General features: G+C 48.3%; 1 protein-coding gene across 3 annotated transcripts in view; it reads left to right on the plus strand.

Moving 5' to 3' along the window:
* Positions 1 to 13,137, plus strand: part of LARGE1 (LARGE xylosyl- and glucuronyltransferase 1) — a 559,679-nt gene that overhangs the window by 506,732 nt on the left and 39,810 nt on the right. For all 3 annotated transcript variants that reach the window (XM_032266924.1, XM_032266925.1, XM_032266923.1), the window contains one exon: positions 4,585 to 4,863. In XM_032266924.1, coding sequence (XP_032122815.1) covers positions 4,585 to 4,863 — 279 coding nt within the window. The remainder of the gene's footprint in view (positions 1 to 4,584; positions 4,864 to 13,137) is intronic.

The raw sequence follows: 13,137 nt of genomic DNA on the forward strand, positions 1-13,137 counted from the left end.
CTGTTTCTTCCTGCTTGAACATGCTGAGCTCATTTTTACCCCAAGGGCTATCCCCTCTTCTTGAAAAGCTTCCTCCTGAGACTTTCACATACTTCTCATTATCTGCTGTATCAAAATGCCATAATCATTTGATACATAAACGATGGAAATTGATCACAGTGCTGGAGGCTGGAAGTCCAAGATCAAGGCTTTGGTAGATTTGGTGTCTGGTGAGGATGCACTTCCTGGCTCACAACTAGTACCTCGTTACCATGTCCTCACATGGTGGACAGAGCCAGCTAGCTCCCTGGGCCTCTTAAGAAGGCACAGAGGCTGGGTGTGGTGGCTCATGCCTGTAATCCCAGCACTTTGGGAGGCCAAGGCAGATGGATCACCTGAGGTCAGGAGTTCAAGACCAGCCTAGCCAACATGGTGAAACCCCGTCTCTACTAAAAATACAAAAGTTAGCTAGGCATGGTGGGACATGCCTGTAACCCCACCTACTCAGGAGGCTGAGACAGGAAAATCGCTTGAACCTGGAAGGTGGTGGTTGAAGTGAGCTGAGATTGCACCACTGTACTCTAGTCTGGGCAACAGAGTGAGACTCTGTCTCAAAAAAAAAGGGGGGGGCCACGAATCTCATTCATGAGAGTTCCAGTCTCATGACCTAATCACCTCCCTAGTCAAACCCCTGGTTTCTTGATTGTCTTTTTTTTCCCCGCTAGAATTAAAGCTCCTGAAATGCAGGCCCCCAGGCCCCTTGTCTGTATAGTATTCCTGACGCATTGGAAATAACAAATGTTAGGTGAACACATGCTTGAGCGGAAAAATTGAACCTAAGTAGAAAATTGCAGCTATCATGTACTGAGTACCTGCTGTATATCCGGCTTTGCACCAGACACTTTGTATCATTATCTCATTTAATCCCCAAATTCAGCCAGATGTTACTGCTTCACAAAGCGCGCGGAGTCTTAGCAGCTTACTACAAGCACTGTAATGAGTTTGCAAATCTTTGGATTGGCAGTGTGGGGAGACTGCTGGGCTCATTTGTGTGTCTGCCATAAGCTAGGTAGCTTTTTGGGGGGTTGTCTGCCTATCAGGCACAATTGGAACACCAGGGCAAGGTGGCGTAGGCTGGTTCACGTGGCAGTAGGCACGAGCCCGTTATCTCACCTCGGCTCATACCATGTTTGCTAACATACCGTGGACTAAAGCAAGTCATGTGGCCAGAATTCAAGTGGGAGATTCTTTCTAGAGGTTATGGATAGACAGAGAGGGACGATTTGTAGCTATTTTGTTTTCTAACAAAGGCATTATTATCCCCAAAATACATATGTGGACATTGAATCTCAAGAACTGTCACTTGCCCAGGAATACTGACACAGTTCAGAGGACAAATCCAGGCCTGTCTGACCCCAAAACCTACAGTTGCATGCCTGCGATAGGCTACGCAGCCTGCCTCACGGGCAGTGCACCAGATGAGAATGGGCCGCCTGGGTGGGTGTGCGTTACCCAGCTGAGTGGTCACTGCCTGGGCTGCTTGGTTTTCTGATGCTCTAGAATTCCTTCCAGCCCTGGTCTTCTGGGTTTCTGACTTGGCCATCTCCTCACCTGCTCCTCTATGAGTACACAGACTGCTTGAGGCTTCCAGCCTAAATGGGATTCTCTGGAGTAGCCCCTGCCTGTTTTTAGGTCTGCCAGAAATTTCTGAGCCTTTGCCCACCCCTCCCTAGATGAAGCAATGGTGGTCTCCATGGGAAGTGGGAACCAGTGTGGGACACAGAGGCCTTCTGGGTTTAGGATCAGCTCTTCCATGGACTTGTCCAGCTAAAGAAAGCCTAGGCATAGAGCTTGGCATCAGCAAGAACTACACAGGAACACCCTTAGGGAACAGATGAGGGGAGAGAAGCATGAGAAGGGACAAGGGGATTGTGGAGCTTTGGGACAGATAACAGGAGGAACTGAAGAGGGGCAGGAGTGGGGAGGCATTGGCACTGGGAGAAGAACACGCTCTTATTTGGGGAAACAGGCAGTGAAGCAAAGGTATTTGGCAACTTGGTTCTCAGCCTAGCCCCAATCCATATTAAATAATGATCTGGGTCCGGGCCTTGGTGTTAAGTAGACCTGAATGCGAATCTGTGTCCTTCACTGTGTAACTGCATGACTTGAAAGAAGTTATTTCACCCCCTCAAGCTTCCTTGGCTGTAAAATGGTAATGAGAATCTCAATTTTATAGTTACTGTGAGGATGAAACGTGATAGCCACAGTGTGGCAAAGACCTGGCAAGTAGCAGGTAAAGGGGGAGATGGATGAGACCATGATCACTTTCTAAATATCACCATCGTTGTTATAAACCTGTTTGTCACAGTTGTTCAGGTCCTGGCAGAAAGGTTGGTTCTAAGGGAGTAAAGATTGGGGCCGGGGTAGAAACGGCAGTGGGTCGTGTCACCATTCCATCTCGCTTGTGGAGGTTCGACAGAACACTTGGCTGCATCGTCTCTACATGCACAGCGCTTTTGAGAACCTTGAGTATTTTTTCTCCGTTTTTTTGTTTGTTTGTTGTTTATGTTTCTTTTGAGACACAGTCTTGCTCTGTCAGCCAGGCTGGAGTGCAATGGCATAATCTTGGCTCACTGCAACCTCCGTCTCCCAGGTTCAAGGAATTCTGCCTCAGTCTATCTCCTGCCTCAGCCTCCCAAGTAGCTGGGACTACAGGCATGTGCTACCATGCCTGGCTATTTGTTTTGTATTTTTAGTAGAGACAGTTTCACCATGTTGGTCAGGCTGGTCTTGAACTCCTGACTCAAATGATCCACCTGCCTTGTCATTGCGAAGTGCTAGGATTACAGGCATGAGCCACCACACCCGGCCTCTCTGTTCTTACTCTAAACTCTTGGCTGAGCTTACGAGAGGGACCATGGCAGGTCATGGGGCAGGGGAGGGGTTCCTTGCTAGGACAACTGAGACAACAGAGGCAAAAACCAAGCCAGTGGGAGAATCCCAGGAAGTGGTCTTCTCTTCGTGGCCAGCCAAACCTCCCTCCTCCCGCCCACTTCTTTCAGCAGCGCCCATGTCTACATGCTAGAAATTATTCTTTTGCTCTCCAGTTCTCAGAGGATTTGTACAAATGGCTCTCTTGAAGTGCAGAGTCCCCCACTTTTGGGGAAGGTGAAACAGGTGCAGGAGGTTTAATTCAAAATTCCAGATCCTCAGAGCCCAGGAGAGGGCAGGCCCCTACAGCAGAAGGCTAACACAAAGTTCAGTGCAATTAGGCTTCGTGAAGAATGCAGTGCCTTTTTAAGAAACGGCTCTAGTCAATGTGGTTAGCAGGCTTTGTAATGGATGAGAAATGGAGAGCATTTTGCACGGGTGAATATCTCAGTCCTCCATATTGAAAGAGGAAACAAATCTGGGCAGTACCAATTCACAGAATTACTGAGAGGAAACTCCGGAAGTCATCAAAAAGGCCATTGAAAAGATAGTTGTGCCCATTTGCTTTAGTTTAGAAGCATGGAAATGCCTGGAATCGATTTCCTGGTAATCGTCCGAATAAAGTGGGCATTCTGATCAGGAGACTGCTGATTATGTACCTCTTGCTGGGTAAGAAAAAACAATTCAAGTAGGCTTTTGCTGTTTCTTAGCCATAGATTTTATGTACCAGGCACTTCTAATGCCTTTGAAAGAAATATCTTTATAGATTTATCTTCAAACGTTTTCACAGAACCCTCTCTGTTGCAAGCCCCTTGTTTTTTCTTTTTTCTTTTTTCACTGGGCTCTGTTTTTCCCCCTCTCCCTGGCTTAGCTTCTCTGACGTAGCCTTGCAAAGTTGGCTGGAGCCCTGGGGCAGGATGGGCTGTGAGTACGAGTGAAGAAGACAGCATCACCCCAGGAAGACCTTTGTTTCCAGCATTCACATGTTTTTCTGTTCCCTTTTTTACTGTTATCCTTCTCACTGACGCCAAGGTCTGTCTCATCAGGGTACTGTCTACACATGTCTGCCCTATAAGTGCAAGAGGCAAAGCTGACTGAACATCTGGTGCCTCCATTCCTCCATCAGAAAAATGGGGAGAATGACAGCTGGTGCTCAGGGTTATGGAGAGAATTCTGGACAGCTCCCGGCACACTGCAACACAGCTGTAATTATAGTTGTTGCTGCCTATTTGTGTTTGCTATTTGACTGTTCCTTGTAACTCAGTGACCTCCGTTTGTCTAAGTCCTCTCTGGCTGGCCACTGCCTTAGGAGATCAGCAGAGCTGTTACATACCTTTGCGGAGAGAGAAGTGTAAGACTTTCAGGGCTGGAAGGGGATCTTCAGATCATTTAATATACGCACCACCCGACTTTGAAACGAGGAGTCTGAGGCTTACAGTGTGTTATGACTTTGTATCACATGTTCAGTTGGAAGCAGGGAACGACCACAACCAGCAAGGTAAATGTTTTGATGCCTGTTTTACAGGTAAAGGAACTGAGTGAGTCATGTTGAAAGCAGGGATTTGATCCACAGTTAGTTGATGAGTGTCACTGGAGGCAGAGCCCCACAGCAGGCCGGGCTGATGAGACATGGACGGTCCAGGTCCCGCGGCTCACCCTCCCTGTCTCTTCCAGGCTCCAGATGCTGGAGGCCATCTGCAAGCACTGGGAGGGGCCCATCAGCCTGGCCCTCTACCTGTCAGATGCCGAAGCCCAGCAGTTCCTCCGCTACGCACAGGGCTCCGAGGTGCTTATGAGCCGCCACAACGTGGGCTACCACATCGTGTACAAGGAGGGCCAGTTCTACCCCGTCAACCTGCTGCGCAACGTGGCCATGAAGCACATCAGCACTCCCTACATGTTCCTGTCCGACATTGACTTCCTGCCCATGTACGGGCTCTATGAGTACCTCAGGTAAGGACCGGCAGGGGCCTGGTCATCAGGCCAGAAGGCACATAGGGCCGTGCAGTGCCAGGACCAGAAGGCCCTTAGGGGCATCATCTAGTCCAACAGTTTTCTTTTCTAGATGGGGCAGTAGAGACACAGAGAAGGGGAAGGGACCTGCCCACGGCCACCCAGCAATAGAGTTCTCAGTGAACAGACTGGAACCTGAGTTTGCAGAAGGAAATGCTGACGGCAGAGCTTGGTCCAGGGAACATCTCTTGTTGTCTGCCAGTCTTGCTTTTTCTGTAGCGTCTATGAAAACATGCCCTCCTTCTTCCGGTTTTGGATCAGACAACCTTCCTATAACCCAAGAAAGATTATTGCCCAGTCTTTTAAACAAATCTAAGTGATGATAATGCCTAGCCCTTATGGAAGTGCTTGCCGCGTGCCCAGCACTGTTCTGAGGGCTTGACTGGTAGGATCTCATTTCCTCGCCCAGAGTCCCTGCCATGGCTAGTATTACCACCTTCCTTTTCCAAATGGAGAACTGTGGGAACGAGACCAGAAGCCGCTGGCCCAGGGTTACTCACCTAGTAAAGGGAAGCTGGGGTTGAAGCAGCCAGTGTGACTGCAGAGCCAGGTGCCTAAGCACCATCATGACTGCTTCTGTGAATCTCCAGTGTCCCTTTCCAGCACGCCCACATCGTGGGACAGGGTATCAGAAGCTGGAGAAAGCACTTGGCTAATGTAAAGCTTAGACGGCTGTGTGAAGAGTGCATTTATTATAGAATAGTACACAATTTGGACTGATCAGAGCTACAGAAGTCACATGGCCCAAAGGTCCCATTTTACGCATGAGAAAACTAAAGTCACACGGTATTATGATCCAATTATATTTTTTAAAAATCCTTTATTTACTGTCATTGGTCAGCATGAGTTATGTTTACACCAAGTCTGTCTAGATCCAGGTATCATGAGAGGTGGTTTGCATATATCATCCCATGGGTTCTGTGCATCGAATCCAGAGGCCGGCATGGCTACCTGCATTCTACAGGGAGGAAGAGTGGGGCTCAGAGAAGCAAAATAACAGCTCAAGTCCAGAGAGCTCACACCAGGGTGTGAACCATCATCTGTAGCCTCAGCTGTGCTGCTCATGCTGCTTCACATTATTGGGAGCTCTGGGGCTTCTGTTTGTCCCAAACCAGGCAGGGTCTGACTTCTTTCTCTCTTCTTCTCTTGTCCTTTCTCCGTCCCTCCCTCCAGCTGACTCTGTCTCTTGGTATCTTTCTTTGTCTGTCTCTGCCTCTTTCTCTCTAAAAAAAAAAAAAAAAAAAAAAAACAAAAAACCTTCCAGGTGTCTTTAAACCTTTTGTAGGGAAGCCAGAGCGTAGGTTTAGTATGCACACCCTCCGCTGCCCTGCGTTCTCTGGAGCAAGGTCAGGCAGCTTGTGTTCTCTCTCCAGCTTCTGAGTTCATGTCCTTCCAGAGGCATCTCCAGGTTTCATAGTGTTAATCCCTCCCCCGGGGCTGGAGGAGTCCCTACCAGACTCTGTTAAAATCAGTAGGTGAGCAACCCTCACAGCAGCGTGACCCTGAATCAGGGATGCGAGGTGCTGTAGTTCCCAGCACCATGAGCCTCAACCCCTGACCCACCTGGCTGCAGAAATGGAGCGCTCCCTCTGGCCCCAGCGCCTGTGCCAGCGCCTGCTGGATCTCAGAATCCAGTGTGTGGAGCCAGGGTGCCCCCATGTGGCCAGACAGGGCTTGCAGCCGCTGATCCCTGTAGATTCTGGAACTTGGGCAGCTTGCGGGATGCCAGGCACCCAAGGGGACGATAGATGATGGGAGTGAGTACCCTAGACCAAGAGGAGAGGCTTCAGCATTGGACCCCTGCCCATCGTCCACCCCTGTGGGACCCTCTCTTCACTCCTGCCAGTTGAAAGTGACTTGGCCCCATATGAGTCTCTGGTCTGTACTCTCCCTGTTCAAGGAGACTGTTGAATTATTTTACCTCATGGGCATCATGTTTTAAAAAACAACAGGTATGAACAGGCTGGGTTTTTTGTTTTTTTTTTTTTTTCTGTCTTCCTATGTTTTATTGATCAAAGACATCATTCACTACTAATCCAGACCCTCCTTGATGTGTGTAACTAGTGTGGCCAGCTGCTTAGCATTGGCTTAATGCAGAATCACTTGAGGTGGTAGTTGGCCTTGCCACCTTGTCACAAGAAGGTATGTTGTTCCCCTCGGGTTTTGAAATACTGAAAATTGTTTTTAAAACTTTATTACCATCTTCCCAGACTTTTCCCAAGAACGCTGAGTACAGTTCAGTGGAGATCAGAGCCCTGGTCTCGGAGCGAGGCGTCTCTCCATGCAGTTGGAGCAGTACAGCTTTAGGGAGGCAGGGAAGGTTACTAGGTATTCCTGTCTTTCAAGGAGTTGGGAATCTGGATTTTCATATAAAACTTTTTTTTTTTGATGTTGACAACTAATTTTTAAAAATTGTTTTAGATGATGATTTAGAGCAAAAAAATTGTTTCAAATGCTGTTGAGGCTGACCAAATACATCTTCGGGCTGCTGCCTTGACCCATCGTACCCCCACCCCAAACCACCAGAGTGTAACCTCTGACCTAGACAATTCCTAGACACCAGAGTGTTTATCAGAAGCAATGAGGAATGTGATTCTCTCGGAAGCCCCAAAAAAGCATGCACTGTTCTTTTCATATGCAGTCATCATATCAACTTGCCCTTGACTTCAGGGACATTTTTTCTGGGGAGTAGCTGGATTTGTTGCTGACCCACGCATTGTCAGGGGATGCCCCTTGTGCACCGCGTAGCATCACTTGTGTGAGATGAGGTTAAGGGTCCTGTTTGCTATGGCAGCTGGGACTCCAACAAAGCCCCCAGGCCCTTCTAGAAGCGAACTTCCTCAGCACTGATCTCCCACAAAATGCTGTGCCCAAGCTTTGTCAGGGTATTAATAATGGCCAGGTGCAGTGGCTTACACATGTAACCCAGCATTTGGGGAGGCTGAGGCAGGAGAATTGCTTGAGCCCAAGAATTTGAGACCAGCCTGAGCAACATAGTGAGACCTCATCGCTACAAAGGTTCAAACTTGCTGGGCATTGCGGAATGCACTGTGGTTTCAGCTACTCAGGAGGCTGAGGCGGGAGGATTGCCTGAGCCCAGGCAGTTGAAGTTGGAGTGAACCATGATTGTGCCACTGCACTCCATCCTGAACAGCAGAGCGATGCCCTGTCTTAAAAATACAAATTGTTTAATTATTAAAAATGATGAGAGCTATAAGTTATTGAGCTCTGGCCGGGCTCAGTGGCTCAAGCCTGTAATCCCAGCACTTTGGGAGGCCGAGGTGGGTGGATCACGAGGTCAAGAGATTGAGACCATCCTGGCCAACATGGTGAAACCCCGTCTCTACTAAAAATACAAAAATTAGCTGGGTGTGGTGGCACATGCCTGTAATCCTAGCTACTTGGGAGGCTGAGACAGGAGAATCGCTTGAAAGGAAGGCAGAGGTTGCAGTGAGCTGAGATCACTCCATTGCACTCTAGCCTGGCGACAGAGCAAGACTGTCTCAAAAAAAAAAAGTTATTGAGCCCTTACCGTGTGCCAGAAACTTGCCAGCTGCACTGTCATTACCTCTGTTCTTCACACTGCTCTTTAAGGTGAGTATCATTACAGGTGACCAAACCGAAGCCCCAGAGAGGTTAAATGTGAGCGTTAGATGGGGAGGAAGGTGGCATTCCCTCCATGACCCTGTTCACTCTGTCAAAGGGACCAGGTTACTCCCACACGCCAGAGTACCAGAGCAGGCTGACTGGCAGCCCTCGGCTTGCACCCCCAAACGCTTATTTATATCACCCTTTTTGGGGTTCTGCTCGGTTACCAAAAAAGTTCAGCATCTTAGCTCTTTTGAGTAGTTGCTTAGCAACCAGCTTATATTACAGCCAAAACAAACAGATCGATTGGAAAATAATAGAATCAGCTGTATGCATGGACAGAGCTGCAGAGTTTCACTAAAATCTCCTTCCAGCCCCTTCACCTACTTTTTCTAAAGAAAGATCTCCTGGATGTCCAGCCTTCACTCTTGATCTCAGGAGTGTCAAGTGAAAGTCGGCGGGGCATGGCCAGAAGTTGCGCAGGCCTGCCTTTGAAGCCGGGTTCCACAGCACTAATCAATTGTGTGACTTGGGGCTGCTTGCTTCATCTCCGCATTCTTTCACTTCCTCAGTTAATACAGGAGCTAATCATAGCCTCCTTTGGGGCCATGGCAGGTGCCCAGCAGGAGTTACATTTCTGCCCCTTGGCCTATTCAGTATTGGACTTCCGGGCTAGGCCCCTGGCCCAACCCATCCCGTGCCATTGCACACTCTGCCACTGTGCGGCCCGGGTAGCTTCATGTGGCCTCTCAGTTTTTTCCTTCTGAAAATGAGAAACTATGTATTCATATTCATTCTTTCAAAAACTATATAATGAGCATCTGCTATGTGTTGGGCAGTATGCTACATTGTATGTGATGCTGCCCCTGGGGGTCATTCGGACCTGCGACCCTCCCTCCCCTTCTCTTCCCTTTTTTCCCCTCCCCTCCCCTCCTTTCTTTCCCTTCCTTTCTTTCCATGCTTCTTCCTTTCTCTCTCTCTCTTACTGTGTTGCTCAGGTTGAGTGAAACAGTACGACCACGGCTCATTGCAGCCTCAAACTCTCCAGGCTCAAACAGTTTTCCCACTTCAGTCTTCCTAGTAGCTGGGATTATAGACAAGCGCCACCACATCCGGCTACTTTTATTTTTATTTTTTTGCCTTTTGTAGAGACAGGGCTTTGCTGTGTTGCCCAGGCTGGTCTCGAACTCCTGGGCTCAAGTGATCCACCATCCTAGGCCTCCCAAAGTGCTGGGATTACAGGCATGAGCCGCCGTGCCCAGCCTCTCTCTCTTTCCTTTTTTCTTTCTTCCCATCTTTCCTTTTTCTTTTCCTTCCTTATTTCCTTCCTTCCCCTCCCTCCCTTCCTTCCTTCTCTCTCTTTTCTTTTCTCTCTTCTTTCTTTCCTTTACTTCCTTTTAGACACAGGGTCTTACTCTGTCATTCAGGCTGGAGTGCAGTGGTGCAGTCATAACTCACTGCAGCCTCAAACTCCTGGGCTCAAGCAATCCTCCTGCCTCAGCTTCCCACAGCCCTGGGATTACAGACGTGAGCCACCGTGACTGGCTGATGCTGAGTACTCTTTATTCAGCGTTTACTTTACCTTGGGAAAGACACTTAACATCTCTAACTGCTTTATCTTTGAAATGGGAATCATACTGTGTCTTTCTCTTGCCCAGTTCTTAAGGAACTGGGAAGATTAGAGCTAATAGTATTTGGAAAGCATCCAGCAATGCCCGCAACATTCTTTATTCCATGAGTCTGCATGGCCAGGCACTGTTTCAGGATCTGAGGCTGTAACAGTGAACAGGGGAGGCAAAGTTCTGGCCCTGAGAGGTTTACACCCTGCTGGTCGTTGCAGCTGTGTGTGCCATTGCTAGCATTGGGATTCACACAGATACGAGGATGAGAGATACAGTAGTTGAAACTAACATGCAAATGACCGGATGTGGCCGCACACTGAAGACCTCTAGATGAGGAGAGAGAAAGTCCTGAGACATCGTGGCATGTCCAAGAAAGACCTAGACCAGCTTCAGTCCGCCGAGACTTTGCACATTCATGAGACTGGTACAGGCTTCCAACCCCTTTCACTGACCCTGCAGAATCCTCATCTTCAATCAGTGCCTAAAGCATAACGTATCTCTACTGTCCTCGCTGTCTTTGCCTTCCTGGGGACAAACCCTTCTTGAGGACAAGTGTGGCACACTGAGTGGAGATTGAATTCTGACACTGCAGAGATGCCAGATTTCTGTTCGATTCTTTTCTCCCCAGGTTGACATCTCACCACCTACCCCATCACATTTTCCCTGGCACATCATGGCTGTTCTAGAAATAACTGTCGAATGAGTGCAGAAATGTGAGCAAAGCCAGGTGGAGGTGGCCCCAGGCAAAGCTGACTGGCTGCCTGCCCAGAGACAATACCTGGTGGCATTTCCTTGGGCTCATTCATTGTTTTATCTCTGCTATAACATTTAACATTTATTGGGCACTTACTATGCACCAAGCACTGTTACGAGCCGTTTTACCTAAACCCTATCTCAACTAAAACTACAGAATTAGTTGGGCATGTGGTGCATGCGTGTAATCCCAGCTACTCAGGAGGCTGAGGCAGGAGAATCACTTGAACCCAGGAGGCAGGAGTTCCCATGAGCTGAGATCGTGCCCTTGCATTGCAGCCCCAACAAAATCTGTAAATCTCCATTTCAAAAAAAAAAAAGGGATTTTACCATTTAACCTCATCACAGTTCCCCTTAAAAATGAACATGTTCAGGCTAAGTAACACGCCTAAAGGCACAGCAGTACTAAAAGGATAAGTGGCAGGCTGGGCGCAGTGTTTCACGCCTGTAATCTCAGCACATTGGGAGGCCCAGGTAGGCAGATCACCTGAGGTTGGGAGTTCAAGACCAGCCTGCCCAACATGGAGAAACCCCATCTCTACTAAAACTACGAATTGAGTCGGGCATGCGGCACATGCCTGTGATCCCAGCTACTTGGGAGGCAGAGGCAGGAGAACAGCTTGAGCCCAGGAGGCAGAAGCTGCCATGAGCCGAGATCTCACCATTGCACTCCAGCCTAGGCAACAAGAGTGAAACTCCATCTCAAAAAGAAAAAAAAAAAAAAAGGATAACTGGCTCACCTTAGGCTTATCCATAGGTGCTCTGTGCTTAGCCTGTTTATTGATCCAGTTGCCCGATAGGCCCATCTTCTTCATGATGGCCATGACCACCATCATGCCTTGTATTTGCCAAGTGTATTCCATGCACTAGGGAACTATTTCAATCTTTGCACCAGGTAATCCATGTAGTTCCTACAAAATCACACAGCATAGGTACTAATACAGTCCCCAGCTCACAGAGGAGGAAACTGCGGCACAAAGATGTCGTATGCTTAAGAGTAGGAGCTGGAGAGTCTCCATGCAGGTGGCAGGTGGGATCTGAATCTGGACAGCCTGCCGCACAGCTGCCCTCCTTAGTGCCAGGCCCTTGTAGTCCCCTGCCAGAGGTTAACTTTATGCCAGCACATGGCAAGTGCTCTACAATGTTTAGCTATTATTACTAACAGTAAACATCAGGCCAATGGGGTAATTAAATGAGAATGCTGAGTGTTATGTGAGATAAAGAAGATAGAGTCTAGCATAAAGCATCACACACGGTCAAGTGCTCAGTCAACTGTGGCAATCATTATTTCTTTTTATTTGTAAAATTTGCCCCAAAAGCTCCTTAGCTTCTCTTTCTCACCTGCCCCTCTCGGACTGACAGGTTCTTGCTCTGGAAATGTTACTGTCATCCATTAAGGAGCCACCTGGTCTTGCTCGTGCCCGAGAGCCCTTCTGGCTCTCAGCTGACATGCCCATGTCTGGCCTCATTTATTATGTGTATATTCTGCAGTGGCACTCTGTGGGCAGCCCTGTTGCCCTCATTTGCAAGTCCTTGCTGTTGTCCCCACATAGCTCCTGGAAGCCAGTCTGCCAAGAGCTCATTTCCTCGACAACTGGGGTAGAATCGAGCAAAGTTCTATTTCCCGGCCTTTATGCATAGGAATGAGAAGAGAGGAGGACAGGGCTGTGCTGAGGTCTGCCTCCAGAGTGAGCGGCACAGATGTCTCCTTCCTTCCCCTCTGCCCATGGGTTGTCACACTGGGGTAGGTTGTTAAATCCTCAGGTGTCATTCACGTGATTTCTCATTGTACTAGTCAAAAGCTGTGCTTATAGCTAGCACTATTAAAGCTAGTCAGCTTATTTATTTCATATATATATATATTTTTTTTTTTAATTGCACATTAGGTTCTCGGGTACATGTGAAGAACTTGCAGGATTGCTGCATAGGTACATATATGGCAATGTGGTTTGCTGCCTCCATCCACTATATCTGGCATTACTCCCCATGCTATCCCTCCCCAATTTGCTACCACCCACTGTCCCTCCCCTCATCCCCCCAAACAGACCCCAGTGTGTGATGCTTCCCTCCCTGTGTCCATGTGTTCTCATTGTTCAACACCCAGCTATGAGTGAGATCATGTGGTGTTTGATTTTCTGTTCTTGTGTCAGTTTGCTGAGAATGATGGTTTCCAGGTTCATCCATGTCCCTACAAAGGACACGAACTCATTGTTTTTTATGGCTGCATCGTATTCCATGATGTATATGTGCC

This window comes from Sapajus apella, unplaced genomic scaffold, assembly GCF_009761245.1.
Source record: "Sapajus apella isolate SASKATOON/1434 unplaced genomic scaffold, GSC_monkey_1.0 scaffold162, whole genome shotgun sequence".
Lineage (NCBI taxonomy): Eukaryota > Metazoa > Chordata > Mammalia > Primates > Cebidae > Sapajus > Sapajus apella.